Genomic DNA, 27,356 nt, shown 5'->3' on the forward strand with positions numbered 1-27,356 from the left:
TTTTGGCGCCTTTTCCTTCCCGCCACGTCGTGGCGGCGTAGAGACCATTCTGACCGCAAGAGCTGGGCGGGGGCGTGGGCGTCGCGCGCCGTGTTATGCAGATCAATCGGCTTCTGGTTGGCTGGAAACGCGGCGGCGGGGGCGGGGCCGGGGCGCGGCGACTGAGCGCGAGGGGCGGGGGCGGAGGGGAGTCGCCCTGTCCCGCCGCTTCCCCACCCCCTCTCCTCCCTCCTCCGGTCCGGCAGCCCCGCTCCCCGCCTAGGCCTCCCGGAGAGGCCCCGCCCCATCCCCGCCCGCCCGCGCGTCCCCCACCCGCCGGCGCGCTCCGCCCCTTTACTCCTGGCGGCAGGGCGAGCCGGGTGTCTGCTGCAGCGGCCGCGGTGGCGGAGGAGGCCCGAGAGGACTTGGCGGCAGCGGCGGTGGCGGCGGCGGCGGGACCGGCAGCAGCAGCAGCAGCAGCAGCTACAAGCTCCCTGTGCCGCGGCGCTGCGGCACAAGCCCCACGAGCCGCCCACCCCTCCGCCCTCAGTGCTGCCTGACCCCGCCGGCGTGTCCGTCAGCCGCCAGCCCCCGGCAGCGCCCCCAGTCGTCCTCCGACTCGCCCTCGGCCTTCCGCGTCAGCCGCAGCCGCAACGCCACCCGCAGCCTCAGCCCCAGCCGTAGGCACAGCCACCGGCACAACCCCAGCCCCAGCTCCTGCTGCAGCTCCTCCAGACACTGTCCCTACGCCGACATCCTGGAGGTTGGGATGCTCTTGTCCAAAATCAACTCTCTTGCCCACCTGCGCGCCGCGCCCTGCAACGACCTGCACGCCACCAAGCTGGCGCCCGGTGAGCGCCCCCCCCCAACCCGAGGATGGAGTGGCGGCTGGACCTCCAGGGCAGGAGCTGGGGGCTCGCGGGCCGGCACTGAGTCCCCTGTGACTCCCCCTTTCCTAGGCAAGGAGAAGGAGCCCCTGGAGTCACAGTACCAGGTGGGCCCGCTCCTGGGCAGTGGCGGCTTCGGCTCGGTCTACTCAGGCATCCGTGTCGCCGACAACTTGCCGGTGAGTGGGCGGCCCGCCGCGGGGAGGGCGCGCCGGACGGGGGGCGCACGGGTGTGTTTGGCCCGGGCGAGGGAACCTAACGCTCTCTGGGGGGCTTTCCAGGTGGCCATCAAGCACGTGGAGAAGGACCGCATTTCAGACTGGGGAGAGCTGGTGAGTACCCTGGAGGGGGCGACCCCCAGGATGGGTGGGGTGAGGGGCACCCTCCGACTCCCGCCCTAACGCAGCCCCCTCACCCCTCTGCAGCCTAATGGCACCCGAGTGCCCATGGAAGTGGTTCTGCTGAAGAAGGTGAGCTCGGGCTTCTCCGGCGTCATTAGGCTCCTGGACTGGTTCGAGAGGCCCGACAGTTTCGTCCTAATCCTGGAGAGGCCCGAGCCGGTGCAAGACCTCTTCGACTTTATCACGGAAAGGGGGGCCCTGCAGGAGGAGCTGGCCCGCAGCTTCTTCTGGCAGGTGCTGGAGGCCGTGCGGCACTGCCACAACTGCGGGGTGCTTCACCGCGACATCAAGGACGAGAACATCCTTATCGACCTCAGTCGCGGCGAGCTCAAGCTCATCGACTTCGGGTCGGGGGCGCTGCTCAAGGACACCGTCTACACGGACTTCGATGGTGAGCCAGGCCTGGGGGCGGAGCTGCCCGGGAGGGAACTGCCCAGGTGACTCGGCCTGGCCTGGAGGCCTGGGTAGGCTTTCCTCTCCGGCCCTTTGTAAAGGTCATCGGGCCGCCTGGCTCTATGCTAGCAGGGGTGGGGCGAAGGAGAGCTTCCCAGCGTAGGAAAGCCGGGGATTTCAAGCCAGCTGAACCTGTAATGTTTCTGGCATGATTTTATTTTTTAAGTGGAATTCAGTGGGTTCCAAGCTTTCCCGATGAATAAGAGGTTGCGGGCAACCGGCCGTAGCCCAGATTTCTGAAGTCTGACCCAGTTTCCCCGCCAGTAAAAGGATGGGAGGGGGGAAGGGGGAGGAGAGAGCGGGAGAGATGAAAATTGACGCCGGTTTTGTCATTTTTGTTTTGTTTTATAAGGGAGTTAGTTTTCGGTAAGGTAGTTTTTAGAGCTGCAGGTTTTTTTCTCCCCTTTGATTTAGGGACGAATAAGGAATAGAAACAGTAGTTTCGCTAAATAATTCATTGTTGTTGTTGGGTTTTGTTTTTTTTTTGGTGTTGTGGGGTGAGGGAGTCGGGAATGAATGTTGTGAAATAAGATCTCTTGCTGGTTTGAAAATTAGTTGGGTGTCTCCGCAGAGAGGATGAAAACCTATCCTAGGGAGGGGCTTGGAGAGGGTTCTTTCAGAAGAGAAGGAAGGGAGAGCTTGAGATCAAAGCACGGGAGGGTGGGTCATCATCTGAGCGGCTTAACCTAACAAACGACAGCCTTTCAAAACTTGTGACTGGGGCTTGTGGTTTGTGTTTATTTGCCCTTGGAGGACGCTGGGTTGGGCTGCATTTTTTTGTATTTAACAGTTAATGGCTGGCCGGGTCCTCCCATGTTTTTTCCTTCCAGTCTTTGCTGCCCCCTGGTGAGCACCAGCGGGATGGCCCCACTTTTTTTTTTTTTTTTTTTTTTACAACTCAAAGTTTGTAAACAGGAATCACGTGGTCTGAAGCCAGCCCTGCCTCTCTACCTTTCCAGTGTGGGGAGGAAGGGGTGTGGGTGTCTCCCCATACATCCAGAGGGTGGGGAGGAAGGCCTTTCAAAGGGCACCCTGACTTAGGATACTGTACAAGTGTCCTTGCCTGGGTCATATCTGAAATGAGACTCTCACCCGGCTCCTGGGCAAGGACATTTAATGCAGTTTAAGGATAGTCTGTGGGGTACCTCCCTTGATTTTGCAGATATTCATCCCCTGCTCCCATTGAGGGTGGTCCTACCACATACAGGCCTCAGGCTTTGGGTCTGTGGCCAGCCCTGTTTGTTTCTTGGAGCTGTTTATGGTCTGAGCTGGTAGAGAAGTGGGTAATGCTTTGGGTTGGAGAGCTGCCATAAGCTTCTCATCTACTCCTTTTAGCCCTGGCGGGGGGAATGGAGTTCACCCAGCTGCTGAGAGAAGTAGGGTGGTGCTTTTTTTTTTTTTTTTTTTTAAGAGTTACTCAGCATACCTCTCAGTTGCTTTGTGTTTTATTTTTGCTAAAAGTATGTTTTCCTTCCTCTTCCCCTGGCTTGCAGGGACCCGAGTGTATAGTCCTCCAGAGTGGATCCGCTACCATCGCTACCATGGCAGGTCGGCAGCCGTCTGGTCTCTGGGGATCCTGCTGTACGATATGGTCTGTGGAGATATTCCCTTTGAGCACGATGAGGAGATCATCAGGGGCCAAGTTTTCTTCAGGCAGAGGGTCTCTTCAGGTAACTTCTGCGAAGCCCTTTATTGAGGAGAGGCAGGAGTCACGAGGCTGTTAGTCCTCAGGGGTGGTCTTTGAGTTTGGAGAGCTTCAGTCTCCAGGAGATACCATGGCCCTTGCCTTAGAATTCTAGGCAAATGATTCACACTTGAGAGCCGGTCTGCAGGAATCAAATGGTTTGCATTTGAGGGTGCTTTGGTGGGGGGTCAGAGGAAGAGCGTGTGTGAGAATATTAAGAAAAGACCATTTAGTTTCACTGAAAGGTTTTTTTTTTTTAAGTACCAAAGGATCCTGATCCCTCAACTCCTGGCTGTTTTGCCAGGGAGTGAAAAATTGAGGGCTCTTTGAGCCTTCTCCCTTAAGGCAGGCTCTCTTAAATACTGTGGTTCCAGTGACCTCATCGTGGGTGGTGTTCATGTTTGTAAGTCGGTAGGTGAATTGAATCACCTCGTCGTGCTTAGTGATGTCTCATCAAAATCTCTTGTCATCACCTTTCCTATTTCTGTTGAGTGGGCGTCGTGGGAAAGGCCCTAGCTGTTGAAGTTTGAAAACTACAGGTTTAAGAGAGGAGCTGTTTTTTAGCTGAAAGCGTACTGGAGCATCTAGGTGTTAGTTAATACCTTCTCATTGAAGAATAAGCATTCTAGAAAGGGCAGGTTCTCTGTTGGATCCCTGACTTGTGGGCCCCTGGGAAGCAAAGTGGGAAGACCTTTGAACTGCAAAAACAAGTTGAGTCATTCATAACCTCTATCTTGCGTTCTCTAGAGTGTCAGCATCTCATTAGATGGTGCTTGGCCCTGAGACCTCAGATCGGCCATCCTTGGAAGAATCCAGAACCATCCATGGATGCAAGATGTCCTCCCTGCCCCAGGAAACTGCTGAGATCCATCTCCACAGCCTGTTGCCAGGGCCCAGCAAATAGCTTCTCGGGCAGGTTCTCCCCTCTCTGTCAGATGCTCAAAGGAGGGGAAGTGTCTGTTTCCAGCTTCCCAAGTACCAATGACACTTCTCTCCAAGCAGGACAGTGCTTGATACAGGAACAACATTTACAACTCATTCCAGACCCCAGGCCCTGGAGGCTGCCTCCCAAAGGGAGGAAGAGACTCCACTCCAGCCGTCCTAGGCCTCAACTCCTCCCATAGAAGCTCTCCTTCTCATCGGTGTCCAGCATTGCTGGACTTTGCAAAATCCCAGGGGTGGCGGGTGGGGTGGGAGTGGATCAGAATCCAGCCATGGAACTGTTCCCTTCATCAAGAGTTCTGCTGAATGCCGTGATGGGTCGGGTAGGGGGAAATCGGGTTGGGGTGGGATAGGACTAGCACCATTTTAAGTCCCTGTCACCTCTTCCGACTCTTCTGAGTGCCTTCTGTGGGGACTCCGGCTGTGCTGGGAGAAATACTTGAACTTGCCTCTTTTACCTGCTGCTTCTCCAAAAATCTGCCTGGGTTTGGTTCCCTCTCTTTCTCCCCCACCCCTTCCCCCCATCCTTCATATGAAAGGTGCCATGGAAGAGGCTACAGGGCCAAATGCTGAGCCACCTGCCCTTTTTCCACCTCCTTTAGTAAAACTCCCAAGTGAACTGGTCTTCCTTTTTGGTTTTTACTTAACTGTTTCTAAGCCAAGACCTCACACACACACACACACACACACACACACACACACACACACACACACACACAAATGCACAAACAATGCAAATCAACAGAAAAACTGTAAATGTGTGTACAGTTGGCATGGTAGTGTACAAAAGGGTTGTAGTTGATCTAATTCTTTTTAATTTTGCCTTTAAATTATTTTACCTGTTTTTTTTTTTTGTTTGGGTTTTTTGTTTTTTTTTTCTTGGAAAGATGCGCATTCTAACCTGGAGGTCAATGTTATTTATTTATTTATTTATTTGGTTCCCTTCCTGCTCAAGCTTCCACAGCTGCCGCCATAGTTTTCTTTTCTCCTTTCCTCCTCTGACTTGGGGACCTTTTGGGGAAGGCTGCAACGCTTGCTCTGTTTGTTCATAGGGTGACGGGACTCAGGCGGGACAGCTGCTGCAGCTCCCTGACTGCTGCGGGCCCCCTCACCTGCTTACCCGAGTGGGCATGGGGTCCGTGGGTGATGGGGGAGGGGCATTGCTGACTTGTGTATATAGCATAGATTTATGAAAAGCAGTTCTGGATGGTGTGCCTTCCGGATCCTCTCTGGGGCTGTGTTTTGAGCAGCATGTAGCCTGCTGGTTTTATCTGAGTGAAATACTGTACAGGGGAATAAAAGAGATCTTATTTTTTTTTTTTTATACTTGGCGTTTTTTGAATAAAATACCTTTTGTCTTAATTTGTGGCTTAAGTGTTGTCCATGCAGAGACATGCTAATGTGCGTTAATTGAACACTTGGTAAATGCCAAAATCTATCCTGGGAGGAAAAAGGGAATTTTCAGCCTGAATCTGGTTTTCTTCAGTAGGACTACTGGGATAGTCACCTTTCTGAAATGAATGTATGGCCAAAGGGTAGACGAACCAATCTTGTGTGGACAAGATTTGGCCGGAGGGGCCCAATGCAATCCCAACCTCTCTTCCCAATGCAAATTCTATTAGAGCTGGGCTAATATGGCGTATGTGGCTATTTCCCAGTGCTAGTCAGATTTCATGAAATGGCCACTGGCGACTAGTAGCTGTGGAACAATAGAGCATTTCCATCATTGCAGAAAGTTCCACTGGACAAGGCTGACCTAGAAGATACCAAAATTTTGCTAAACTACCAGTTGAGGATTTTTTTTCAATTGTCTCTCCCACTAGTAAAACATTTTGAGCACGTACCCTTAATAAGTGTTTACTGGGAAACTATATACCTGTGTAAATTTCCCTTCATCTTTAGTGTGGAGTTTAGTCATTGATAATAGACGTGTGGAAATGCATTCGTTGTTTTGACTTAACTCAGAGTTTTCCTCTCCAATGTGCTCGACAAAAAGCTTATACTGGGAGTAGGTGAAATGTTAGCCCGGCCATTTTCTTACTGCTTGTGCTGGGATAATTAGCATTTTTAGTCTGGTTTCTTTGCAGGGATCTGTTTAAGCCTCTTGTTCATTTTGTGAGAGTTCAGTTTAAACTAGATGGTAGAACCCATGAATCCACTTAGTGCACGTGGCCTGGCTACGTCCTGAAAGAACAGTGGAGTGAGTACCGCTGTCAATGTGCCTGTCAAGCATTCGTAAATATTCGTTTCTTGTTTCTTTAGAAGCAGCAATAGCAGCCTACAACATTCTTCCTTCCTCATCATCTTGCTCCCTCCCCTCAGTGCGTGCACACACCCTTTGGACACTGGCCCAGATGCTGTCTTGTCAGGTTGTTTGAGGGTCCAGGCCACAATACCACTCACTCGTTGTCACTCCTCACTCCTTAAGCTTGGCCTAGATCCCAAACCCTAGCTCGGCTCCCGTGTGGCGGTAGGAGAGGAAGGAAGAATTTCTCGGTTCCGGGGGGGCTGATTTTCTCAGTTCCCCTTTTCTCTATCCTCCTTGCTCTTCCCAATCTCTTGGAGTATGAGGATTGCATGCCTCATCCTTTACAGTAAAGTTGACAGTTGGCTTAAAAGTTGCTCTAAATGTGTTGAAATCTATCAAAGCCCCACTCTTCTTTCCCTTGAAGTGAGTTTCTGGCAGTTTCCCCATCCTCTATTGAGACTGCTAGGGATGATAGAAGATGGTGTCTCTTTGAAGAAGAGTGCAAGATAGTAAGTGCCAAGATGCTGGGTGCCAGATATTAGGGTTTGTATAGGAGGGGTGAAAGGTCACAGTCTCTTCTATTGGGCAGTTTAAAATCTAGTGTGGAAAGGGGGTAAGATAACAAACATGACTCTCTGGCCACAGGAATATAGAGGGGAGCAATGGTTAAGAGCATGACTTGGGAATCAGCCTTGGATTTTACCACCATTACTTAACTGGATCCCTTGGGCCTTATAACACCCTCTGAGACTAATCTCTAAATAGAGATATTCCTTGAATGGATTATTAAGAAAATTCAGTTAAATAATGGCTGTACATACATGCAAACAAATATTACCTCCTGCTTAGGGATGCTTCTATATGTAGTAAAAGTACTAAGAAGTACACGGCAATAAATTCCCAGAGTCAGGATGGTGACTGTTTCCTCTGGGGAAGAGGAAGGGAGGTTGTGATTTAGGGAGGGGTATCTGCATAGGGGCCTTCACCTGTATGGGCAATGCTTTATTTCATAAACCAGATGGTGAGGACTAAGGTTTTTGCATTATACTTTTTTTAAATTTTGGTCCACGCCTCGCTGCATGTGGGATCTTAGTTCCCCCACCAGGGATGGAACTCATGCCCCCTGCAGTGGAAGTGTGGAGTCTTAACCACTGGACCGCCAGGGGAGTGTCTGCATTATACTTTATAGCTTTTGGTTTGTCTTAAATATTTCATGATAAAGATTTTAAAGTAATGAATAAATGTGTGCTTATCACAAAGGAGGGAGCAGATGGAGTTATTACTGCCCTTGACTGAGGTGATCTGGGAAGGCTTCAAAGAGGAGGCAGCATTTCAACTGGACTTTGAAGGGTGAACATCAGTTTGTTCACCTGTAAAGTGAGGCACAGGACATACAGGTAAAACAAAGAAATCCAGAGGGGCTAATGTTTTTCCCCCCATTAGACCAGGGAGGGACAAAGCACAACCTGCTGACCGAGTCTGGCACACTACCTGGTTTTGCACGGCCTGTACGCTAAGACTTGGTTTAACATTTTAAATGGTTGAAAACAGACTGAGTGAGGAATAATATTTCATATGAGGGAAAGATTATGTGAAATTTAATTGTCAGCATTAATAAATAAAGCTCATCCACTTACGAATTGTTTATGACTGCTTTCGTACTGCAATGGCAGAGTTGAGTAGTTGTGACAAAGACCTTATGGCCAGCAAAGCCAAAAATATTTACTATCTGGCCCTTTACAGAAAAAAGTTTGCAAATTCCTGCACTAGAGCATGGTCTCATTGATTCATCTGCATCTTTGATAACACTTGGCGATAATAGCTAACACTCATTCAGTACCTACCATGTGCCCAGCACTGTTCTGCATGCTTTGCATGTCTTAGTCTTACAACAACTCTCCATGAGGGAGATACTATTATTTATCCCCATTTTGCAGGTGGGGAAAACTGAGGTGCAGAGCAGTAAGTACTACGTCAAAAGTCACATACCTAAGAAGTGGCCAGGTTAGAATTTGGACCCAGGTGGTCCATGCTCACTACCACTCTGCTTATACTGCTACTTAATAAATGTTTGTGTGGATTAGACATCTCAAGTTTCCTTCAGGGCCCAGAATCTGGGTGGACGTCAGGGCAGTTCTTCCCCAGACTCCAGAGAGTCAGGTAAGCAGTTCTGTTCCATGGAAATATTCATTACTGGCTCTTGTGAGCTACCCTTCACTTGGGCCTCGGTGGGGAGGAAGAGTTGGAGGTGGTAAAGGGAGGAGAGAGGGGATGGGGCGGGGTGGTTAGGGGGTGGGGCAGGCACACATTTCTTGTAAATGTTACTCAGCTCCTTCAACTGCTCTGCTGGTTCTTGGAAACCCTTACCACAAAGGACCCATCGAGAACAGTGTTAAAGCAGATATGGCCTCATCCCCAGTTCATTTCCTGCCCAGCCTTGCGCTAGTAACTCCGATTGCCAAGAGCAAGGTTGCAGTGACCCCTCAGCATCGCTGTGGGAGGAAGTGTAAAAATAAGCAGAACTAGGGTCAAGCTGAGAGGACAGTCTTTATTTTTATTTACTGTAACAAGACATCTGATGTACAGAACTGGGTTAATCATAATCCTTGGTTCATGATATAGTCTCATCCTTGGTTCAAGCCTGGCCTGCTGTTCTATTATACTGGGTGGTGAATCCCATTCAAGAAGCAGACATCAGCAATAACATCCATCTACCTATATGATCCTTTCTTAGTCCATTCCTTGCCTCTCCCAGACATAACCTGCTGTCCTGAATGTTGTGCTTAGCGTTCTTTTACATTTCTTAAAAAAAGTTTTTATTTCATAGCCGTGTGTTCCTAAATTATGTCGTGTTTCGTTTCCGTTGTTCTTGAACTTTATAAAAAGATTATCAGGCAGGTATGTAGTGATCTGCAACTTGCTCTTTTTACTCAACATTATGTTATAAAGATTCATGCATGTTTTAGCACGTGTTTCATTTTCATTCTAGAATATTCCATTGTATGGACAGGCATTTGGGTTGTGGTCGTTGGAGGCCAGTCTTTAGGGCCCCCCTGAGTAAGTTACTTAGGAGGTCAGCACATACAGCCAGGTATAGCCCTTGCCCCATGCCCCAGGGTAAGAGCCAGGGACTGTGGAGCCATTCCAGATTTATCCACCGAGCATCTACGGTGCACCGGGCACCACGCTGTAAACCCTGAGAACTCCTTTTTCATGCGTGAGTGGGCAGAATCAGGCTTTTCTCGGGGTTTAACGTGATGCCAGCAAATAGACAAATGTCACAGCAAAGCAAAGATCCGACGTTGCCTGGGGTCCAGTGGGATCTATGGATCTGGCACTTACAGTTGTGACGGTTGTGAATGGTGCAGGGATGATGATATGGTGAGGTGTGTGTATGTGTGCAAATATGTGTATCTTTGGTGTGTGTGGTGAAGCATGGTGGTGTATACGTATTTGCGTGTGTGTGTGTTCATGTGAATGTAGAGTATAGCGCGTGCAGGTGTGGGTGTTGTATATGTGTAAGTATGTGTTGTGCCTCGGTACATACACACTCATTCTTTATTTTAATTAAAATTTTTTTATTTTCTTATTTTTTTATTTTTGGCTGTGCTGGGTCTTCCCTGCTGCACGCGGGCTTTCCCTAGTTACAGCGAGTGGGGCCTACTCTTCGTTGCAGTGCATGGGCTTCTCACTGCAGTGGCTTCTCTTGTTGCAGAGCACAGGCTCTAGGCACGCAGGCTTCAGTAGATGCGGCGCGTGGGCTTCAGTAGTTGTGGCTCACGGGCTTAGTAGCTCCACGGCATGTGGGATCTTCCCGGACCAGGGCTCGAACCCGTGTCCCCTGCATTGGCAGGCGGATTCTTATCCACTGCGCCACCAGGGAAGTCCCCACACTTATTCTTGGAGGTACTACCTGCTTCCCCACCTGGACTAAATAGTCACATTTCTTCACCCCATGGCCTGCTGCCTCTTTTCCTACCTTTGCCCTGGTTCTCTCCTCTGCCCCACTCCCTTCTCTCACCTCTCTTCACCTCTTACCTTCTTCTCAATCTTCGACTCAGATCCCTCCTCCCAGAACCACCCACCCAATTCTCTTTCTTCCTCTTCCCAGCTCCTCCTCCAGATGGCTAATCCCAATATACCTTTGAGATCTCATCCTTATTTAACTTTGCAATCTTCATAAAACTGTTGGCCTCCCACTGGTTTCATAACTCCTGGTTTGCCTTCCACTCCTCTGTCGATTAGGCCCCATTTCCTCTCCCTCTCCTTGCCCTTTAAACTTGGGTGTTCTTTCCCTTCCTCACCCCCAAGCCCTCTGTGTTGGCCAGGATCCTGGCAGGAAACAGATGGCACACTCAGATTGGGTAATGCAGGGAAGAGTGTGAAAAAGAACTATTTACAAAGGTGTGGGGCAGGTGCTGGGAAACCACATGGGGCAGTGCTGTACCCTGGGGCTAGCAGCAGTGGGAGCACTTCCTCGCTCAGGCCTGAGGGCTGGAGGAGGAGCCTGCCTGATGTTAGCTGTAACCTTCATTCGGGAGAAGCGGTCACCCTGTGCTAACCCTGCATGGAGGGAGTGAGAAAGAAATACCCGTGCTTCTCTCTTCCCATCCTCTGATCTCCTACCAGGGCCTCCCATGGACTGAACCCAGCTGAAAGCCAGAAGGCAGGGAGTCTGGTGTGAGGCAGTCCACATAGGTCAGCCTTTCCAGGCACAGAGCAAGCTGGAGAAGGGTGGGGAATAGCTCTGGAGGCCGAGGGAAGACGCCCAGCATGGTCGCCGCTGTACTGTGCTTCCTCCCCTGGCTTCACGGACTGTCTTCTTCATGGTGATTGCCACAACTCCTGCATAGACCTCTGTCCTGAGTTCAGGCCTGGGGATCAATAGCCTCCTAGATACCACTGCCCAGGGGCTCCCAGGAACCCAGGAACTGAATATCACTTGAATGCCTGCAGGAAAATGATGGAGACCTTCCCAACCCCCGAATTCCACCCTGCCACTACTCACCTCTCAACTCCACTCATGAAGTTCCTTAGAGACACAGATGCCCACATATTTTGTAAGTGAAAAGAATTTTTTGTGCTTATAAAAATGATACAAACTTTTTAGTAAAAATAATGGTATGAAGTGAATTAAAGCTATATGATGTAATTCTACCACTCCAGAGAGAAATACATCCATATTTATATTTAAATATGTATATATTTATATGTACACACATATTATCTATATATAATTTTATAGAACAGAGCTCATATTTTTGGTAACCTGTTTTTCCCCCACTTAACAATGTACTATCGAAATGCTTCCATTTCAAGAACTATGGATAAACATAATCATTTTGTTACGGCTACAGTATGGGTGTACATTATTAATTTTGGTAGTTTGTAATTTTCTGCCATTATATATGAAGTATTCTGTTACCTGATATGGCTTTGGGCAAAGATGAATTGTTGCCTATGTCAACATCTATTATTCTTTTCTTTCCTTGGTCATAGAACCTCTGATTTTTTAGCTAGTCATATGGCCTTTCTTAAGAATAAAGACTAACTCCCTCAGATTCCCTTGCAGCTAGCTGTGGACACATGACAAAGTTCTGCCCAGTGGAAAGGAAGCAAAAGAGTTTTGGGAGCAGATTCCAAGGAAATTCCTTAAGAGACATCTGGTATGCACCCTTCCCCTTTGGATGGAAGGAGGAGCTATTATGGGAAGAGGGTCATGTGGTTGTGGAGAGGGGATACATGCAGAGTAAGCAAAAGTAAAAAGCTCCCTCAGGCCACTCCATTCATCCAAGCCCTCATCACTATCATTTCATTTTATGGCAAGCTTTTACTATTTCACCAGGAAAATATTTTCCCCTTAAGTGAGTGATTTTTTGTAAATGTATGGTGTCTTTAAGTATATTTCATTGTATCTTGGAGACCAGTGTCTGCCCTCTCACGCCCCTCATGACACATCTCTCCAATTTTATAATACAAGTCAGTTAAAAAGTGAAATTTGATATCAAGCCGAGTCTCATTTACTTATACCGATTCATGGGGGAAATTATACGGTAATATGAATAATCTAAAATAAAAGATAAAATGTATATTTGGCCCTGGAATGTGTGCCTTAATCTAACACATTTTCATTGATGGAGAGAGGAAGGGAATGAACATTCTTTTTGAAACCAACTTTATCGAGGGATCATTTACATATACTAACTCGCACCTATTTTAAGTGCACTGTTCCATGTGTTTTGACAAACGTACACGCCCATATAAACACTACCACAATCAAGATAGAATATTTCCACCCCCACAAAAGTTCCCTTGGCCTTTTTCCTTGATTACCCAACCCACCCCCACCAGCCCTAGGCAACCACTGATCTAGTTTCTGTCACTATAGATTAGTTTTGCCTGTTCTAGAATTTCATTTAAATGGTGTCATACAGCATGTCATTTTTGAGCATGACCATTTATTGGGTGCCTAGCATGTGACAGACACTTTACAAGTGCATAATAATTTCCCTTTTAGAGATAAGAAAACCAAGACTTAGAAGTTAAATAATTTACCAAGGTCACATGGCTAGTATAGTCAGATGCTCAAGTCCCTTATAGAAAACAGCATGGTATTTGCATGTAACCTACACATATCCTCCCATATACTTTAAATCATCTCTAGATTACTTTTAACACTTAATATGATGCAAATGCTATGTAAATAGTTGTAAATACAATGTAAATGCTATATAAATAGTTACCAGTGCAGCAAATTCAAGTTTTGCTTTTTGGAATTTTATGGAATTTATTTTCTTCCCGAACATTTTCTATCTGCATTTGGTTGAATCCTTGGATGTGAAACCCGTGGATACGGAGGGCTGACTGTAAATGGCAGAGTAGAATCCTAAGTTTATCTGACTCCAAATTTATGGTCCCACCTTACACACCACACTGCTGCTGCCCTTGGTTTTACAGAGACCCTAAAAGATGAATATATTAGGGGCAGATGTAAGGTCAAAGTTTACAATCTTATGAAAAGGTGAGAGTAAGGCACACAGAACAACTGGAGAACAGACAAGAAGACACATAATAAAATGTCAAAATATATTGTGGTTACACAATAAAATACACACCAAAAATATGTTGTCTACGTTGTACAGATACAAATAGCCACATAAGGAGAGAATGAAGAGAAGAGAATGTCGGCTGAAGATGTCATGGCAGGTTCTTAGTGGGGCAAGATTATCTGCCACCCTAGGCATATACTTCAGACAAAATCATGGAGCTGAGCCAGGAGAATCTGACTCAGCAGGGCCAGATCTCAGGTCTTCTTCCTTCCTGTCTGGTCAAATCCATGTTGGAATCTGAAGTTTAGGAAATTATAATTTAATAAGGCAAACACAAGAATCCCCAAATCCCAGAACAGTAGCGTTAGAAGGGCAGCTGGGATGCTTCAAGGAGTTTAAGGACAAGTCAAAAGAAGAACAACAATTCTCCAGCTTCTTATAGGGTCATGTTTCAAAAGTTTGTTTATCACTTGTTTGAAATTCAACACATCTTTTCAGAGAAACCACATTACAAATGGAGGTTGGTCTCTCAGATCTGTCCTCAAATGCTGAGTTAACACATGAGGTGGCTGAAATACTATACAACCACTATGAAAACAATACTGTGGCAATCCTAGAACTCAGAAAAAGCAGTGGATTGTGGACTCATAGACAGCTTGATCTGCTGCCCAGACCTCCCTCCTACCCAGTACAGCAATCAGCTCCACCATACCCCTGTCTGTAGGCACTCATTCTACCTTAGCTGAGTCCATCCTCCTTGCAAGAGAGAAAATTCTTCCTTGTTACAAGCTGAAGTTTGTCTTATGCTATCTTCCCTTCCTTGGTCCTAGTTCCACTCTCTAACTCTACATGAAACTGATCACTTTCCCATTTAACAAGTCTTCAAAAGGTTTATATGGGTATTCGTTTTACTATTTTTTTCAACCTTTCTTTCAGTTTGAAGTCTTTCTTAATAAGAAGTTGCAGGAAATTTTTGAAAAAATAAATTCAACTGTTTGTCACCTCAGTAAATATTTTCTCTCTCAAATTGGCAAGGACTGAATATAGTAATCAAGAAAGATTACTGACCTACTTGAAAAAAAAAATGTGACTACAAAGTACCCAGCTAATTAGACATCTGTCAGGGGTAAGAAAATGACAGAAGAGCCAGCCAACTTCAGCACTTGGATGACGGGCAGAAGCCTAAAACAAAAACCTTTTTTCTAGGATGCTGTCAGGAATATTTGAGATTATGTCAAAGAAAGTATAGGGCGGCGGGACTTCCCTGGTGGCGCAGTGGCTAAGAATCCGCCTGCCAATGCAGGGGACATGGGTTCGATCCCTGGTCCGGGAAGATCCCACATGCCACAGAGCAACTAAGCCCGTGTGCCACAACTACTGAGCCTGCACTCTAGAGCCCGCGAGCCACAATACTGAGCCCATGTGCCACAACTACTGAAGCCCGCGTGCCTAGAGTCCGTGCTCCACAATAAGAGAAGCCACGACAATGAGAAGACCGCGCACTGCAATGAAGAGTAGCCCCGCTCGCCACAACTAGAGAAAGCCCGCGCGCGGCAACGACAACCCAACACGGCCAAAAAATAAATAAATTAATTAAGAAAAAAAAGAAAGTATAGGGTGGGCCAGGTGCTACTAAATACTGTCAGTTTTTGTCATTCACATTAGCTGTGTTCTATAAAGTTGCTGCAAACACTGAATTAGTGAATAGTGAATCACTACTCTTAGGGGAAATACAGGGTTAGGTTCCTGTGAGCCTTTGGGCACAAACATTTCAGGTGTGCTTCATGTTATTTAATATATATTGTTGATCCATTCACATTAAACTCATGGCCAACAGTCCTATAATTCATGCCTGAGGGAAGCTTATCTAGCACATGGGGGCAGTTTTAAACAGCAGAGTCACCAACAATAAGCACAAAAATGCCAAAAGCATGGCACTAAATTTACCACAAAAGGACACTTGTTTACAGTATGATAGCTGAAACAAGAAGGCAGTATCACCTTACCCCACCTTAGCTGGCAGTGCTGGGCAAGTCATGCATGGTGGGTGACAAACCTTTTGACAATTTGCATACATCTAAAATTACCATGAAAGCACTGTGAATATTGATTTGTGGATCACAAATAAGTTTTAGCGAGAAGGCAAATTGACAAATACAGAATCCACAGATAATAAAGATTAATTTTATCATGATATGGATGGTTGAAGTCCTTGGTGATTAAGGAGTTTTTGTTTTCCTTTGTTTATTTATTTATTTTTGCATTTAACTTTTCTTTCATATACTTTATTTCTTTGGAGGATCATGAGGTCAGCAAGGTAGATGGTCTTATCCTCATTTTATAGATGTTGAGTGGCAGAGACAAGACGAGAACTAAGTCTTTAACCTTCTGTCTGTCCACTCCAAGCGGGTTTTAGTTTCAGTTACCACAAGAGGTAATTATTCAAGCCTACTCAACTGCCACTCAGTTTTGACATCTTCGAATTTCTAGTCATCTAGATACTCAGTTAAGGAAAGCTTTTTTTTTTTTAATTAATTAATTAATTTTATTTATTTATTTTTGGCTGCATTGGATCTTCGTTGCTGTGTGTGGGCTTTTCTCTAGTTGCAGTGAGCGGGGGCTACTCTTTGTTGAAGTGCACGGTCTTATTGTAGTGGCTTCTCTTGTTGCAGAGCACGGGCTCTAGGCATGTAGGCTTCAGTAGTTGTGGCTCCGGGGCTCAGTGGTTATGGCTCGCGGGCTCTAGAGCACAGGCTCAGTAGTTGTGGCGCATGGGCTTAGTTGCTTCGCAGCATGTGGGATCTTCCCAGACCAGGGATCAAACCCATGTCTCCTACATTGGCAGGAGGATACTTAACCACTGCGCCACCAGGGAAGCCCTAAAGAAGTCGTTTTTTTATGCAATGAGTTATTTATATCAGTATGGAGTCATGGTTATTTATTTTATTCTATGGGTTAGAAAATCCAAAACTATAGTTACTTATTGTCTTGCTCAAACTATTCCAGCTTTGGCCATTGGAAGCGCTTTCAGGTTGGTTCCTGTGTCCTTTCGAAGAGCTCCCAACCTTCTCTGAGCACTCTCCTACTTCCTGTCACAACAAGATGCCCTATGCTCGTCTTCTGTTTTGCCTCCCCAGCCCAGAATCAACCACTTCTCTAAGGAACCTTGGTTCCTTTTATGGAAGAATGGTATTTAAAAACCAAATCTGGGTTCTAGATGTGCTCAATTGCTCCTGGGGTGTCACTGCTTCTATGCCATCTCAGGGCCCAGAGTTAGGAAATGTATGTACAGATACTGATCCGTGCCTAAACGCAGATCTATTTATGTATCTATTTATGATACCAGTTAAGGAACTTTTTATGAAGGTCCTTCCTATGTCTTTGCAACTTAGTATGTACTAGGTTTACAATAAATATTTGCTGAATTGAATCAAATTAATTAGAAATCTAGGGGAACAATATGACACAGAACAGCGTTTGAGGATTGAAAGAGAGAGCAAGATAAATCTTTGTCACCTGGTGACACAGAAAGGGCCCAGTCCTGAATCAGAGGTCAGGGGTCAAGGACCAGCTCTTGCTGCTTAGGACCCTGAGTCAGCTTCCTAACCTGTATGGACCTCAGTTTCCCATCCATAAGAAGGACTAACTGGCCTAAGTGATCTGTAAGATTCCTTTCAGCTTGGGAACACAAATCTGATCAAATTGCTCACTTGCTTCAAACATATTTTAAGGGCAGGCAGTTTCTCTATTTTTTTGAACCACAATCCTTATATAATTTATATGTGGCCTGATGTGTGTGTGTGTAAACACATATCCATATATGAACACACATGTACATACACACATACACATACATCTGTGTACTAGGGATTGGTTTGAGATACTGTAACAGAAACTTAAGTGTCCCTTAACTAAGATAGAAATTATCTTTTACATAACTTGACTTCTCTTTTATAGTCTGCTTTTCAAGGCTTTAACACTCAAACCACAGCTTTCAGCTCTGGGCCCAAAGTGACTATTCTAGTTCCTACCATCAAGTCTGTAGCCCAGCCAGTGGAAAAGGGAAAGACACAAAGGACTGCATACCATTCCTTCAGGAGCAGGACCCAGAAGTGGCACACACCATGGCTGCTCACACTGCACTGGCCAGAACTTAGGCACATGGCCACATCTGACGGCAAAAGAGGCTGGACAATGTGGACTCCTGCTGGGTGGCCACATGCCGACACTTGGGGATCTGAATATTAAAATGAAGAAGAGGAGCATGGATTGATGGAAAACTTGTAGTATCTGCCATAATATATAAAACTCAAACACCATCTTCACAAAATGGTGCTTACTTTTTTTTTTTTTTGGCCCTGCTGCGTGGCTTGCAAGATCTTAGTTCCCTGACCGGGGATTGAACCAGGGCCCTCGGCAGTGAGAGCGCGGAGACATAACCACTGGGTTGCCAGGAAATTCCTGGTACTTGCTCTTAATACAGAGAGTATCATTTTTCTCTGTTTTATTCTGGTCTACATTTAATTTCCTTTTTATTTTTAAAAATACTGGTCTTGTCCTACTAAATTCACTTTACCATACTTGAATGAATTACAACCCTCATTTTGAAAAACACATCCCCAGAGCAAAGTGCAAACTCCTGGGCACAGTATGGTGGCCTCTTCAAGACACGACTGCCGATCACTCTGCAGCCTCCTTTCTTGCGGCTGCCCACCAGGGCTGTGGCAATCCAGCTGAGCTCCCACCTCCTCGGACACACCATTGTGTCCCCCACCGCCTTGTCTTGGGATGCCTTCTGCCCACCCTTGCTTCCCTCACCCCACCTCCAAACCATCAGCATGGCAAATCATCTTTATTGTTCAAAGCCTAACTTGTGTGAAGTCCTTTTTTTTTGGCAGCACTGCGAGTCATGCTGGATCTTAGTTCCCTGACCAGGGATCAAACCTGTGCCCTCTGAAGTGGAAGCACAGAGTCTTTACCAGGGAAGTCCCAAGAAGTCTTTTCTTATCCAGTAGTCACCTGCATAGGTGAGCCACCCCTCTGTGATATCTCTGAACTCCTTATTATCCCATATTGTAATTAATTTTGGGGGGGGGGCGATTTTATTATGATATTAGGAAAATTACACTTTAGAAAGGGACATAGATATTCCCTTATAAGAAGTTAATTGTGGGCCTCTAGTTTTCTCACCCTGCCCGTGGAAAGCCACATTGGTGTGGGATTTCAGGTGTGCTAATGGACAGCTGCGTTACTTATCTGCACTAGGACTCGTAGGAGGAGGTAGGAGTAACTAGCTCTAATAGCTTTCTTTTTCTTTTTTTGATTGAAATATAGTTGACATACAATATTATGATAGTTTCAGGTGTACTACATAATGATTTGACGTTTGTGTACATTATGAAATGATCACCACAATTAGTCTAGTTACCATCTGCCCCTAAAGTTGTTACAATATTATTGACCACATTCCCTATGTTGTAGATTATATCCCCATGACTTAATAATTATATAACTGGAGATTTATACCTCTTAATCTCCACCTATTTCACCATGTTGTTGCAAATGACAATAATTCTCTTTTTATGGCTGAGTAATATTCCATTTGAGATACATATATATATATATATATTTTTTACACCCTACTCACATGACTGACCTTCCTATATACTTGCCCCTACCCCAGCTAGTGATTGTTCTAACCTTTGGATCAGAACATCTCCACCATGATAGCTTGTCAAAGGGGCGGTGAGGGGCGTGCTCCTCTGCGAGTTTCCCTGGTAACTGATGAGCCAACGCGATGTCAATTTCCCCTACACCTGGTAACCTCCCCCTCTCCAAGGGAGCAAAGACTGCCGCCATGTCCTGCCCCTCCCCCGTCTGCTGCACATGGTGGGGAGTTGCTCCAGGACCTTGCTTCAGATGTGTAAGCTCCCCCATCCACTAAACCAGCGGTCCCCAACCTTTTTGGCACCAGGGACCGGTTTCGTGGAAGACAATTTTTCCACGTTCTGGGTGGGTGTGGGGAGGGTTCAGGGAGCTGCGCTCCCTCGCCTGACGCTCACGTCCTGCTGTGCAGCCCGGTTCCTAACAGGCCGCAGACCGTACTGGTCCGCAGCCCAGGGGCTAGGGACCCCTGCATTAAACCATTGATGGCTCTGTCGCTGACTCTGGGCTCTTTCTTCAGTCTTGAATCTGGGCAAGTACAGGCTTTGCGGATCTGTGGGGTGCAGCCCAGCAATTGGTGGAGCAGCCAGGAGACCAAGGAAACTCCTGTGAGCACCGAGATGTTGGGAAATAACGATGGGGAATGGAAATTTGCGGGGGCCGTCCACTAACGTGTGGGACCGAAAGTTGCAGGAGTGATCCCCAAAGCTGCAGGGGAACTTCTGGGGTGGCTGTCCTTGATGAATGGGGGCCCCCAAGAGAGCGCAAAGAACTCATAGACACCCCTAAGGCTGTTGTGGAGATATTGGCTGCCATTACAGTGGGGGAAAGAAAAGTTAGACAATAAGGCAGTGGCCACAGCTGTGGGCTGGCCATTGCTTTTTGTGTTAAGAAAGGCCACAGGTGCTGAGCTAACAGCTGAGGCGAAGGTTGACTTGAGTGCTGATTCATGTTCCTCTGAAAGTGAGGCATGTGAACGTGAGTGGATATGTATTATTGTCTGTTACTGTTACTGTTTAAAGTGAATTGGCTATTTAGAAACTGAAAAAAAAAAATCCCTGAAAATGGGCAAAATGGGAATCTTTTGCTGTTCTAAAACTGGTTTTTGCATATGCCATTAGAGAAAGTTAGCTTTCTAAAAGGAATGGATATTTCTCTTCCTGTGCCTTTGAGATGTAAATGACCTACCTGGGCTCTCAGGAACTTTAATCTAATCATTTGTGATCTCTAAGAGTGAAGAAAAAAAAAAAAAAAAGGCCTTTTTAAACTCTAGCAGGAAAACTGAAATCTCTGGGTCATTTCAAATAGGATAAAATATTGGAACGTTAATTGCTGTCGGGTCTTTGCCTTCTTACAAGAGGAAAACTAAAGCATAAGTTTTCCAGTCAGGAAATGCTGGTATGACAGAGTTCACAATTATTTGCTTCTTGGGTTTTGCTAGAGATTAAGGTTTTTAAAGGTTAAGATTCTAATCAGTCATAATTCTAGTTATTGTAACCGAGTATTTTCATTGATTACATGGTAATCAGCTGTTGAACTGTGCCTTTTTAATTAAGTCTTTTGTCATTTATAGACAGTTATTGAACTATGATGCTATTGCAAAGTGCTTCATCTTTTTTTAATTTAAGTTTTTTCATTGAAGTATAGTTGATTTACAATGTTGTGTTAATTTCTACTGTTCAGCAAAGTGATTCAGTTATACATATATATACCTTTTTTTTTTTTGGCCATGCTGCGGCATGTGGGATCTTAGCTCCCCAGCCAGGGATTGAACCTGTGCCGCCTCCGGTGGAAGTGTGGAGTCTTAACCACTGGACCGCCAGGGAAGTCCCTACATTCTTTTTTTTTCTTAATATTCTTTTCCATTATGGTTTATCATAGGATATTGAATATAGTTCTCTGTGCTCTACAGTAGGACCTTGTTGTTTATTCATTCTACGTATAAAAGCCTACATCTGCTAACCCCAACCTCCCACTCCATCCCTTCTCCAATCCCCTCCCCCTTGGCAACCACCAGTCTGTTCTCTATGTCCGTGAGTCTGTTTCCATTTTGTAGATACGTTCATTTGTGTCATATTTTAGATTCCATGTATAAGTGATATCATATGGTATTTGTCTTTCTCTTTCTGACTTACTTCACTTAATATGATAATCTCTAGTTGCATCCATGTTGCTGTGAATGGCATTATTTTTTTTTTTTATGGCTGAGTAGTATTCCATTGTATATATGTACCACATCTTCTTTACTTGTTCATCTGTCGATGGACATTTGGTTGTTTCCGTGTTTTGGCTACTGTGAATAGTGCTGCTATGAGCATAGGGGTACGTGTATCTTTTTGGATTAGAGTTTTGTCTGGCTATATGCACAGGAATGGGATTGCCTGAATCATATGATAACTATATTTTTAGTTTTCTGAGGAACCTCCATACTGTTCTCCATAGTGGCTGTATCAATTTACATTCCCACCAACAGTGCAGGATGATTCCCTTTTCCCCACATCCTCTCTGGCATTTGTTGTTTGTAGTGTTTTTAATGATGGCCGTTCTGACACGTGTGAGTTGGTGCCTCATTGTAGTTTTCATTTCAAAAGTGCTTCATCTTTAAGAAGATTCGTAGGAAAGACCTTTTGACCAGTACAGGTCTCTGATAAATTTTAGATCATTTGGCTGAGCTGGGTAAGAAATTAAAGAATCCTAATGGAAGACCTGATGGCTTCATAAAAAGCTAACAAAAGGATTGGTTACTGAGTGAACTGGTGAATATGGTTATAATTTTTATGGTTTTTGTCTGGAATATTACTGGTTTTGATCTGTGTTTTCCAGATATAGGGAAGCCTTTTCCTCAAGTTAGTTATGACTTACAGCAATTTGGTAAACTACATCTGTGGATAGAGTTGAGATATTTTTGTTTTCTCTCTGCCTGGTCCCCCCAGAAATTGGAGACTCTTGGGTTCTGAGCAGCCTTATTAAGTGAATGGGAAAGACTCTTCTGGCAGGTGCAGGAATCTTGATATTTTGAGGACCTCTAGAAGAGAGAAATCCACCGAGGCAGGGCCTTATGGCAGGCTTTTGGCCTGCTCTGATCATTATTAGTCCTTTCCGTCTACTAACTTTGTGTTTTGTTTGCTCCTTTTTCTAGTTCCTTTAGGTGTGAAGTTAGTTTGCTTTGTTTGTTTGTTTTGAGATTTTTCTTGTTTCCTGAGGTGGACTTGTATCACTATAAACTTCCTTCTTAGCACTGCTTTTGCTGTATCCCATAGATTTTGGATCATTGTGTTTCCATTTTCATTTGTCTTCAGGTATTTCTCAATGTCCTCTTTGATTTCTTCAGTCACCCACTGGTTGTTTAGTAGCATATTGTTAGCCTCCACATTTGTTGATTTGTTGATTTCTAGTCTCATACCTCTGTGGTCGGAAAAGATGCTTGATATGAGTTCAATCTTTATACATTTATTGAGACTTGTTTCGTGGCCCAGTATGTGTTTTATCCTGGAGAATGTTCCATGTGCACTGGAAAAGAATGCGTATTCTGCTGCTTTTGGATGGAATGTTCTCGTTCTCTCTCTCTCTCTCTCTCTTTCTCTCTCTCTCTCTCTCTATATATATATATATAAAGTCCATCTAATCTAATGTGTCAGTTAAGGCCTGTGTTTCCTTATTGATTTTTTGTATAGATGATATATCTATTGATGTAAGTGGGCTGCTAAAGTCCCCTACAATTATTGTGTTACTGTCAATTTCTCCCTTTTTATTTATTTATTTTTAGCTGCATTGGGTCTTCATTGCTATGTGTGGTCTTTCTCTAGTTGCAGCAAGTGGGGGCTACTCTTCGTTGTGGTGCGCAGTCTTCTCACTGCAGTGGCTTCCCTTGTTGCGGAGCTCTAGGTGCACAGGCTTCAGTAGTTGTGGCACACAGGCTCAAGAGCACAGGCTCAGTAGTTGTGGTGCACGAGCTTAGTTGCTCCACGGCATGTGGGATCTTCCTGGACCAGGGCTTGAACCCCTGTCCCCTGCATTGGCAGGTGGATCCTTAACCACTGCATCACCAAGGAATCCCTCTCCCTTTATTTTTGTTAATATTTGCTTTATGTATTTAGGGGCTCCTATGTTGGGTTCATGTATATTTATAATCGTTATATCTTCTTGCTGGATTGATCTCTTTATCATTATGTAATGTCTTTCTCTGTCTCTTGCTACAGTCTTTGTTCTAAAGTCTATTTCGTCTGATATAAGTATTGCTATTGCAGCTTTCTCTTCATTTCCTTTTGCATGGAATACCTTTTTTCATACTCTCACTTTTAGTCTTTGTGTGTCATTAGATCTGAAGTGAGTCTCTTGTAGGCAGCATATATATGAGTCTTTTTCTTTTAGTCCATTCAACCACTCTATGTCTTTTTTTTTTTTTTTTTTTTTTTGCAGTACGCGGGCCTCTCACTGTTGTGGCCTCTCCCATTGCGGAGCACAGGCTCTGGACACACAGGCTCAGCGGCCATGGCTCGCGGGCCCAGCCGCTCCGCGGCATGTGGGATCTTCCCGGACCAGGGCACGAACCCATGTCCCCTGCATCAGTAGGCAGACTCTCAACCACTGCGCCACCAGGGAAGCCCCACTCTATGTCTTTTGATTGGAGCATTTAGTCCATTTACCTTTAAAGTAATTATTGATAGGTATGTACTTATGGCCGTTTTGTGTTTTCTGGTTGTTTTTGTAACTCTTTTTGGTTCCTTCTTCTTTTGCTGTCTTCCGTTGTGATTTGATGACTATCTTTAGTGTTACTTTTGGTTCCCTTTCTGTTTTTTTGTGTGTGTATCTATTTTGGTTTGTGGTTACCACGAGGTTTGTATACAACAACATATATATATGATTATTTAAAGTTGATGATCTCTTAAGTTCAAATGCATTCTAACAATGCTGCATTTTTATTCCTCCGTATTCACTTTAAATTTTTTTTCACCTCATATTTTACATCATTTTTTTGTGTGTCCCTTAACTACTTATTGTGAATAAAGATGATTTGACTACTTTTGTCATTTAACCTTTCTACTATCTTCATCAGTGGTTGATCTACTACCTTTATGTTTGCCTTTACCAGTGAAACTTTTCCTATCATAATTTTCATATTTCTTGTTGTGGTCTTTTCTTTTCTGCTTAGAGAAGTCCCTTTAACATTTTTTATAAAGTCGGTTTAGTGGTGCTGAACTCTTTTAGCTTATCTGTAAAACTTTATCTGTCCTTCAAATCCAAATGATCGCCTTGCTGGGTGAAGTATTCTTGTTGTAGGTTTTTTCCTCTCATCACTTTGAATATATTGTACCTCTCCTTTCTGGCCTGCAAAGTTTCTTCTGAAAAGCCAGCTGATAGTCTTATGGGAGTTCCATTGTATGTAACTAATTGTTTTTTCTCGCTGCTTTTAAGATTCTCTCTTATCTTTAATTTTTGCCATATTAATTACAACGTGTTTTGGCATGGACCTCTTTGGGTTCATCTTGCTTAGGACTCTCTATGTTTCCTAGACCTGGATGCCTGTTTCTCTCCCCAGGTTAGGACAGTTTTTATCTATTATCTCTTCAAATAAGTTTTGAGCCCATTTCTCTCTTCTCCTTCTGGGATCCCTATAATTCAAATGTTAGTATGCTTGGTGTTGTCTCAGAAGTCTCTTAAGCTACCTTTGTTTTTTTAATTCTTTTTTTCTGTTCAGCTTGGGTGATTTCCATTTCTCTGTCTTCCAGTTTGCTGATCCATTCCTCTGTATCATCTAAGCTACTGTTGATTCCTTCCAGTGTTTTTTAAAATTTCATTCATTGTATTCTTCAGCTCTCTTTGTTCTTCTTCGTATTTCTAATTCTTTGTTAAAATTTTCAGTGTGTTCATCCATTCTTCTCCCGAGTTCACTCTGCATCTTTATGATCATTACTTTGAACCCTTGATCATGTAGATTGCTTATCTCTACTTTGTTTAGTTCTTTTTCTGAGGTTTTTGTCTGTTTAAACATATTCCTCTGTCTCCTCATTTTGCCTAATTCTCTGTATTTATTTATTTTATTTTTCTTTCTTTTTAAAAAAAATCTGTGTTTATTTCTATGTGTTAGGTCAATTACATTTCCTAATCTTGAAGAAGTTGCCTTATGTTAGAGATGTCCTATAGGCCCCAGCAGCACACTTCCCTCTGGTCACCAAAGCTATATGCTCTGGGGGTGCCCCTTATGTGGGTTGCATGGGTCCTTCTGTTGTGGTGGGGCTGAGCACTGTGGGCATGCTGCTAGGTGGGGCTGGCCCCTGGCCTTGTTGGCTGCCAGGCCCTGCCTCATGCTGTGACTGCTGGCCTCCTGGTTGAGGAGGGGTGGGTCCCAGGGCAGCTGGCTGTATGGCCTGGGGGGGTTCTCAGGGTTGGTGCTTCCCTCCCCCCATCCCCAGTGCTAACAGACTAGAGAGAGGACTCCAAGATGGTGCTTGCCAAGCACCAGTGTCCTTGTGGTAGAACAATCTCCCTAAAATGACTTCCGCCAGTGTCTATGTCCCCAGGGGGGAGTCCCAGTTGCCTCCTGCCTCTCTGAGAGGCTCTCAAGGTCAGCAGGTGGGTCTGACCCAAACTCCTTTCATATTACTGCCTGTGAACTGGAACTCAGGGTGTGTGAGATTTCACATGTGCCCTTGAAGAGCACAGTCTCTGGGGAATTCCCTGGTGGTCCAGTGGTTGGGACTCCGTGCTCCCACTGTTGGGGGCCAGGGTTCGATCCCTGGTCAGGGAACTAAGATCCCATAAGCTGTGCAGCCAATAAAAAATAAAATTATTAAAAAAAAAAAATCAGAGTCTCTGTTCCGTACATCCCTCCAGCTCTCCTGAAAGTAAGCCCTGCTAACCTTTTTTTTTTTTAATTTTTAAAAATTCTTTTAATTTTTTTGCAGTACGCGGGCCTCTCAGTGTTGTGACCTCTCCCGTTGCGGAGCACAGGCTCTGGACGTGCAGGCTCAGTGGCCATGGCTCATGGGCCTAGCCGCTCCGCGGCATGCGGGATCTTCCCAGACCGGGGCACGAACCCGCGTCCCCTGCATCGGCAGGCGGACTCTCAACCACTGCACCACCAGGGAAGCCCCCTGCTAACCTTTAAAGTCAGATGTTCTGGAGGCTCATCTTCCCAGTGCAGGAACCCCAAAGTGGGGAACCTGATGTGAGGCTTGAACCCTTCGCTCCTTGTGGAGAACCACTGCTGTCGTGATTGTCCTCCCATTTGTGGGTCACCTACCCATGGTGTGGGTCTTGGCTATACAGTATCTCTGCCTCTTCTACCCATCTCGTGGTGGTTTCTTCTTTATACCTTTAGTTGTAGAAGATCTTTTCTGTTAGTCTTCAGGTTATTCTCATAGATAATTGCTCTGTAAATAGTTGTAATTTTGATGTGCCTGTGGGAGGAGGTGAGCTCAGGGTCTTCTACTCTGCCATCTTGGCTAGGTCTCTCACAATTAATGTTCTCAGCTGTCAGCTTCTCCTCCTACCTTGTGAGCCCCTCAAGGGCAGGAAAGCAGGTCTCATTCATCTTTATACCACCAGCACCTTTCTCAATATCCAGCACAAAGTCCAGGTTCAATGCACGTTTGCTGAATTGACCAAAAAATGGGAGATTTCTTTCGGTGGTGGAGGGGGAAGGCTGCTCTGATTCCCTTAGGCTGAATTAGTTCTACCTGTGCTTTGCTCCCCTAATGCTTTCCTTGAGCCTCACACAGTGGTTATGATTAACTGCGGGCATCTAGAGCCAGGCTGCCTGGTTAAAGTCCCAGCAGTGCCACTTTATGTGTGACTCTAGAAAAATGACATAACCTTCCTGGGCCTCAGTTTCCTCTTCTGTAAAATGGGGAAAACAATACAATTTACTTCATAGCATTGGTTGTGAGAATTAAATGAGTTCATTCATTTGAATCAGTACCTAAACACTCTTATCAGCATAAGTTATTATGGTCTATCTATTTATCTCTACTAGATTGTCAGCACCTGTAGAGAAGCTTTACATTTCCCTTGGTGCTTTTTGTACAAGACTTGCTCAAAGTAGCACTC

General features: G+C 45.3%; 2 protein-coding genes across 2 annotated transcripts in view; both read left to right on the forward strand.

Annotated features, from left to right (window-relative positions):
• Positions 1 to 337: 337 nt before the first annotated feature.
• On the forward strand, positions 338 to 4,455 carry PIM1 (Pim-1 proto-oncogene, serine/threonine kinase). Its single transcript, XM_032649814.1, is given in 8 exon segments — positions 338 to 830; positions 939 to 1,045; positions 1,148 to 1,198; positions 1,292 to 1,658; positions 3,214 to 3,390; positions 4,152 to 4,194; positions 4,196 to 4,247; positions 4,249 to 4,455. Coding segments are annotated over 8 exon segments (939 nt in total). The 5' UTR covers positions 338 to 748; the 3' UTR covers positions 4,309 to 4,455.
• Positions 4,456 to 10,598: 6,143 nt separating this feature from the next.
• The window catches only part of TBC1D22B (TBC1 domain family member 22B), a 126,000-nt gene continuing 109,242 nt past the window's right edge, over positions 10,599 to 27,356 (forward strand). The window contains exon 1 of the mRNA XM_032649527.1: positions 10,599 to 11,654. The gene's annotated coding sequence lies outside the window, so the exon portion shown is untranslated. The remainder of the gene's footprint in view (positions 11,655 to 27,356) is intronic.

Source organism: Phocoena sinus, chromosome 11 (assembly GCF_008692025.1).
Source record: "Phocoena sinus isolate mPhoSin1 chromosome 11, mPhoSin1.pri, whole genome shotgun sequence".
Taxonomy (NCBI): Eukaryota; Metazoa; Chordata; class Mammalia; order Artiodactyla; family Phocoenidae; genus Phocoena; species Phocoena sinus.